This window comes from Etheostoma spectabile, chromosome 20 (assembly GCF_008692095.1).
Source record: "Etheostoma spectabile isolate EspeVRDwgs_2016 chromosome 20, UIUC_Espe_1.0, whole genome shotgun sequence".
NCBI classification, from domain to species: domain Eukaryota; kingdom Metazoa; phylum Chordata; class Actinopteri; order Perciformes; family Percidae; genus Etheostoma; species Etheostoma spectabile.
Genome location: NC_045752.1, coordinates 19,973,435 through 19,980,636, shown reverse-complemented (window position 1 = coordinate 19,980,636; position 7,202 = coordinate 19,973,435). Strand labels below are relative to the sequence as shown.

The window sequence follows — 7,202 nt, the reverse complement described above, 5'->3', positions numbered from 1 at the left end:
TTAGCACCCAACAGGCTTAAACAGGGAAAGTTTTAAACACGCTTTTAGCCTCTAAACAAGCTCAAAATGTCATTACCAGTGCCTAGCAACGTGCAGTTATTCCTTCCAAGTGAACACAGCGAATTTGACTGCACATGGCCAGGTACTGGTAATGTAATTTTGACATTAAAATGTAATTGGCACTAACATATATTACCAATCAATTGCTGTTAAATGACAAAAAGAAGAAACCACTAGATGGCATAAGGGTTCTTTACAACAACATTGAACGCATCTTGAGCTTACGAGTTGCAATTAAAATGCACCAATAAGTCCCATCTGTATTGTTTTTTCTGACAACTCCGACTCTGGCAGAAACCATGGTGCAGCTACTCTCCTCTGTGTGGTTAGCTGCAGACTGTTGGACGTTCCGGTGAAATACGGCCACACGTTAGACCGTTTAGCTCTCAACATTTTAACCATGTTTAAGCCAGCTACTAGCTAAGGGTAGGCTAACGTTACCTCCTACCTACCTTATGTTGCCTGTTACATCTGTTTCGGAGAATCAGAGAGCGGTGCAGGCATTAAAGTGGCACTAAGACGAGCCGCCAAACTCTGTGTTCGGTAGAAACCGACCATTTAGGGTTTCAGTACCCGACCCTATTTCTGTCTCCCAACTGGCAGTGGCAAACGGGCACCCAACAAGAGCCAGGTTCTGTCGGAGGTTTCTGTCTGTAAAAAGGAAGTTTTTCCTCACCACTGTCACACCAAATGCTTGGGGGAGAGTTTTCAGGTTCTCTGTAAACATCTAAGTGTGGTCTAGACCTACACTATATGAAAAGTGTTTGTGGTTATGATTTGATGCTATAAACATTGAGTTTCTGATTCTTCGCCAATCACCAAAGCTTACCTTTGTGCTTAAAGCGGTTCCCCTTCTGTCTCCAGCTAAGATGCTGCTGCTGGCCCCTGTTGATTCATCACTGCCGGTGTCAGCGACAGAGTCCTTGGAAACTTTCTGACTGGTTCTGCTGAAAATGCCCCAAGCAGAGGAATCTACTTGGTCTCCTTTAAAGGAGGGTCCACTGTGCTTGCCTGTCCTGGATGGACTGAGTTGTTTATGGTCTTGTCCAGTCAGAATGAGGTGACCTCCACCATGGTCCTGGTTCAAATAGCCCTGCCCTGTCATCACCCCCTCTGCAGCCTGTCCCTCCAGGCTTCCTCCTCTTACAGGTGCAGAGCCAACCAAGGCTTCATATAGCTCAGCTGGCTTGTCTTGTTTTTGGCTTCTCTGGCTCCTGGAGCCTTCTGCCCTGACTGTATTGTCTCCCTTACGCAGGCTGAACTTTGTTGTAAGAGAGGGGCTGTCTACAGACAGGCCTTCAACGCTCCAAAAGTCAGTCTCTGACTGCTCTGTGGAGCTGTTCAGCAGTCTGGGAGAGAAAGAAAGAGAAAAGTGTTTTTATAACTCACCGGCTCATCCCCTAGAAGTCTAATGCATCACAATCACTATAAGTGGGCAAAGCTCCTCCAATTTCTTTTTTCTCCAAAAAGTTTTTTTCTGACAAAACTTTGAGCAGCAATAAGCGGACGTTCAGAAAGAGAGAAAATCACTCCAGTGACTGAACCTGAATGTTTATTCATGACCTTTGAAACAGCATTTTCTACAAGACGTTGGACAAGAGAATCTCAATTTGAAATGTGGCTGCAAGCTTTGTAAACAGCCAAACTTCTACCATGAATCTGTCAGACATAGTGGTTTCAAACCACACTTGGTTCCTTGGTAGCTAAATGTAAAAGCAACATTCAATAAGTGGCCAAAGACAGCTCTTACTGTTGCACAAAGTATTCAAGTATTGATTATAAACATCATGTTCACGATTCAAAACATGTGTCTATGTAATACAAAAACAATAGCTTGGCTTCCCTCACATTTTATTTCACTTATTCTAATGTCTTTCTGGCCAGTCCTGGCACTCTTAAACATCCCTGATCCTGACAACCACACCTCAACGTCTTTCTGTTTGCACTAGTATTTAATAAATGTCACTTTGGTTATTATTTTTGGCTGTGCATTTCCCTTTTTTGTTGTGGCCCCTGAGCTGGTTGTAATATGTTGGGGACTCGTTTGTGTTTATCAGTGTTTTAAGCCCCCAACGTCTCCTTCCAGGCAGCACTAGGATTGGGCAATGATTATGGTTAAGGTTAGGGTCCTTGAAGTCGCAGGGCTGCCTGGGAGGAGATGTTGGGGCTTAAAACACCATCAAGCTTCGTTTGCCTTGAGCATAAAACCAGGACCTTGTTGTGGTTTTGTTTAATTACTCCTAGTTAATTTCTATTGAGTTAATTTGGTTTAGTTGAGCGCTTTGTGCTAGTTCATGTCTGCTATCACATGAACTACCACCATTTTTTAGTCACTGTTCCATTAGCTTTACTGTGACTATTATTGCCACTGTTCATCACATCCCAGACCGGCACAGTCAGACATCGCCTACCAAGAGCCTGGGTCTGGCCGAGGTTTCTCCCTCGCCATTGTTGCAATATGCTTGCTCTTGGAATTGTTGGGACTTTATAAATTATAAAGTGTGGTCTAGACCTAGTCTAGTCTAGTCTATCTGTAAAGTGTCTCAAGACAACTCCTGTTATGATTTTACCTTTTTTTTTTGGTTGTGTGGTTATATCTAAAATTAATAAAAACGAATTACAAAATGATGATTAACAACAACAAAAAAACTGAATTTTAACATGACACTACACCCATTTGAAAAGGGATAGGTAGAAGCCAGAGGATTATCAGGTCCATTCCCAGTCTTTACCACAACAAAATCACAGTCCAACAAGATAAATCAAACAGACCATTTCATACAATACAAAAATACTACTACAGTGTACGTCCTAATTCATCCAGCTATTAAGAAAAATAACAAAAAACAAGCACCATAATTATCAACCCATTGCCCATCAGTGAGATTTTCACTTACCTCTGTATTTAAAAAATACATCTTTTGTACCTTTATTTTTTTTTTTTTTTAAAGTGCATGATATTTTGACTTTTTTCGATCGATTTGTCCAGACTTTTTACAAAAAACAGGTCCGAGTGACCTGTGATTGTAACTGAGCCTTGTGATAGTCTTGCTTACATTGCCACACACTTAACATACCAAACTGCTAAAAAGAATTTTTTTTACGTACCTATGAAGATTGAGATTCATATTGTACAGGGCCAACCAGGACTCACGCAGGCGCTGTATGTCTCGCAGAATGTGGACTCGTCCCTCTTCCGAAGTCCTCTCCAAAACCCCCTGACCCTGGACCTCCATCTGCTGCAGCTGAAGCTCCTTCTCTGGAAACTCTCCCAGGGCTCTCTGTGGACAACGACATGGCACTTCAATCACAGAGAGGGGATCAACAGCTATGGAGGCTCAACAGCCAGACTGTTTTTAATCATGCAGCAATCTAGATGCAAATGCCATGAATCCATACAAAGTTTGAGAAACACTTTAGGTGACATGGTGAGTAAGTTAAACTACACATTCATGTTTAACACTGGCTCAGCTGTGATGTCGACCAAAGAAACGGTCACGGGTTGTTGTTCACTGCTTTCCAACACTCACTGTCTCGCGGCTAGATGAGAAAATTATGAACTTTTCCTTTTTTTAAACTTCAACACATCAATTCCTGTCGGAGGTGAAGCGCACTTGTTCCTCTGTGCCGGCAGTATAATGTGGGCAAACACACTGAACAAACAGTGTTATTGTGTCGGAATGAATTTCTCCTCTCGATTACACTTGTGGTGTCTGTTTTAGGCTGATAAGACTGATAGTTATTTAGACAGTCGATTGTTGATATTTAAAAAGAGTACAGCTCCTGAAAAATACTATAGCCACTTATAACAATGCTCAGAGTTAATAAAATGCAGAAGTGTTGAGATTGCGATGAGATTGGCAGGTAGGTCAGTGTAATAATGAAGACTATAATTATAAAGTCTCCTTGGGATTCCCATTAAAAATTCATGACTGGGGTCATCACTAAGTCACTGTGTGATATGCCATCAGTTCTTTCACATAGCTGATTGATGAGACAATTAATCAGTGATATGAAATCAAAAGCGGAGGAAAGTGATCTGAATTAATTCCCGAGTTTAGCCACCATGAACCCCCGACACCTGTGGGTCTTGATTTCCACACCACACGAATTTCTCAAAATCTCCTAATTAAACATGGAACCCCAGCATGCTCAACCAGACCGTAGACGTCACCTCTCGGCTGTATCATGATGAAATTACATTTTAAATCATGTTTCGATGACTTGTAGGAATAATACAGGGCCATACCAGTGGCTTTGCATAATCAGCCGGGTAAATCCTATGTACAGTGTTTCCCCTTTCATGCATTCGGCGGCGGCGCCAGATTCAGGGATGAGCGAGGATTAACGAAACATCTGGCCAAAGGACTGCAGTTGAAAAGTTGCCAACTGGCTAACACTGGCACATTTACAGAAATGTTAATTAATGTGCTTTGCCCTTATAAATAAATACATTTAATTAAATGAAAACCTTCAGATATTGCCACTGTCTAGCAGTCTGATACTGATGAACGACGATCAGATTTACAGTTTTTTAACGAATGTAACCTTAGGCCTATGCCTACATGGTGTACAACTTCATTTACTCTCATGTCATTCATCTAAAATATATGTTTGATGCTTTTATATGTCAGTACTTTGACTAACATTAGCTTGAAGAGCTAATGTGCCTTTTGGGCCACAGACTAAAGAAACTGACACCCCCCAAACCAGCAGTCAGTCCGACCGGCGGTGAGATGTTGCTGTTTCTACTGTTAGATTTGGTTTATTAAAGACGCTAGCAAGGCATGACAGTACAGAAAATAAGCACAGCAAAAACGTCAGATAGGTCGGACCACCGTGTTTAGCTTCACATCTTCAAACGTTACAGTTACGGCTGAAAATGAGCACAAAAGTAAACAAGTTTATCTCTTCAATCCAAATCAACGGCCATTTCTCGTCACAGTGATTCTGTCCATAGACTACTTTACAATAAACAAACATTCTGAACGTGTCCCATTTCCTGTTGCAGTGTCTGTGAATGACCTCAACTGACAGGGAGTTATCAAGGACCCAGGCTGTTGCATAGCAATATAATTCAAATGAAAAAGGTCTGTTCCACCATCTCATGAAGGCTGGTTAGAGGAGGTAATGTTTAAACTCAGTCACACATACTATACTCAATGGGGCTCAACTATTGCACCGAGGCTCAGTCCTTTCCGAAGCAGCCCTTAGGCTGATTCCGACCTGCAGCCCTTTGCTGCATGTCCACGTCCACCCTCTCTCTCTCTCCCTCCTTTCCTGTCTACAGCTGTCCTATCAATTAAAAAAGGCAAAAAAAAAAGCTCTAAACATAATCTTCCAAAAAAAACCAACAACATACTATTCAATCCACAGTTCATTTAAGAACTGGCAACTGTCCTATATCCATTAATGTGAACAACCCTTTACAAATGTATTCCTGATCCTGGCAAATGATTGCCAGTAGAAGCCACATGGCATAGGGACTTAGCTGCTATAAATGTCGAAGATATCTGTTGGGACACTGTGTGGAAAGATGAGTGTCGTACATCCAAGAATCCAGATCATCAACTAATACATTACAAATTTGCTCATAGGATGCACCTTACCAGAAGGCATTAGGAGGGTGCGGTTTACAGTTTTTTGTTTTACTTTTGGATTATATTACATTTTATGTGTGTGTGTGTTAAGCGATAGGGTGGCTGAAAAAAGAAAAGGGCTAAAACTGTGACGTGTAATGCTGTTAATCTTGTGCCTTTCTCAATAAAAAAATATCAAAAACAACCCCTATGAACAACCCCTTCCAAATCCTACAGTAATATAAAAATAAGGCCTTGAGAATGACACACCCACCCACCACACCACCCCACCCCACCCCCCACCACCCACCACCCCCACACACACACACACCACACACCACACCACACACACACACACACACACACACCACACACACACACCACAACAACACACACACACACACACACACACACACACACCTGCTTCGGCGGCGGCCCTCAATGCTCCACTCTCCCGCGGGGCCATGGAAAGACTCCAGCTTCTGCTTCATGATCATCAGCCACTTCTCTATGTTCAGCAGGCTGTCGTGAAAGCTCTCATGGTCTGCGATGCTCTCCTCACTCTCACGCAGCTTCACCTGCCAACCAAAGAAACAGATCAGCTGGACTGTCAGCGACTGGGGACAAATTCATTGGAAATATCTGCAACAGTTGCCACTAGGCAAACAGTAACTTTCCATTACAGTACCGTAAAATTCATTTTTACCAAGACATCAAAACAAATCCTCGTGCTTGTTTTTGCCTTTTGTAATTGTTTCATTGTAACATTGTTTCAGGGTACTATGTCATTCAGTCGGATCGTTTTTTAGTCTGAGTAGGGTCCAGTGTTGGTGTCATGTTGTTTTGTATGGAGCCAGTTTACTCGAGAATCATGCTGACAAAATTTGGTGAGTTCTCATAGGCAAAGTGGAGGGATTGTGAGCAAAAGTGTCACATTTTGGTTACCACAGTGTGCACAGAGAGAAACTATTCAATTCAATACACTTTATCCATCCTTTAGGAACTGCATTTGTATAAAGTTCACATACCCAGCAACAAAACACAATATCCAACACACATCACATAACAGCTATCCAACAGTGACCAGTAGGTAAAACTCACAAAGCATAAATACATGAAGAATAGGCAATATAAAAAAAATAAAAAAACATTAAGAAGAATGTTAAAATGTATATACAACTAAATGAATGAATAACTTGATCAACTATTATATCTCATATGATTCCATACAGATTATATGATCAATATATAGAATGTTGCCATAGAAGAGGGAGCGCGGCGGCGCCGTGAGCTCTGAGCAAGCAGACAAGTAGTGAGTTGTTGTCTATGGAAAAAGATGGATGAAGCAAAAAAGCAGTTGGGGGCTAAAAAATAGAAAAAGAAAGGGGAAAAGGAGATGGCATATTAAGGGATGTGACAGCAGTTAAATAAGTGGATGGTGAAAGGCAACGGGTAGGATTTAAAGTGTGACGTCTGTGCTTGGAGGCTTGCAAGTATTCATGTTAACAGACTAATAGCGGTCTTATCTGATGCCATCACTAGGCTGATTTAAGAATTGAATTT

At 41.7% G+C, this 7,202-nt stretch overlaps 1 protein-coding gene across 1 annotated transcript in view; it reads right to left on the bottom strand.

Moving 5' to 3' along the window:
* The window catches only part of syne3 (spectrin repeat containing, nuclear envelope family member 3), a 43,271-nt gene that overhangs the window by 12,196 nt on the left and 23,873 nt on the right, over positions 1-7,202 (bottom strand). The window contains exons 12-15 of the mRNA XM_032499810.1: positions 6,071-6,217; positions 4,235-4,254; positions 3,169-3,339; positions 890-1,409 (exon numbers count right to left, since the gene is read on the bottom strand). Of these exons, the coding sequence (XP_032355701.1) occupies positions 890-1,409; positions 3,169-3,339; positions 4,235-4,254; positions 6,071-6,217 (858 nt within the window). The remainder of the gene's footprint in view (positions 1-889; positions 1,410-3,168; positions 3,340-4,234; positions 4,255-6,070; positions 6,218-7,202) is intronic.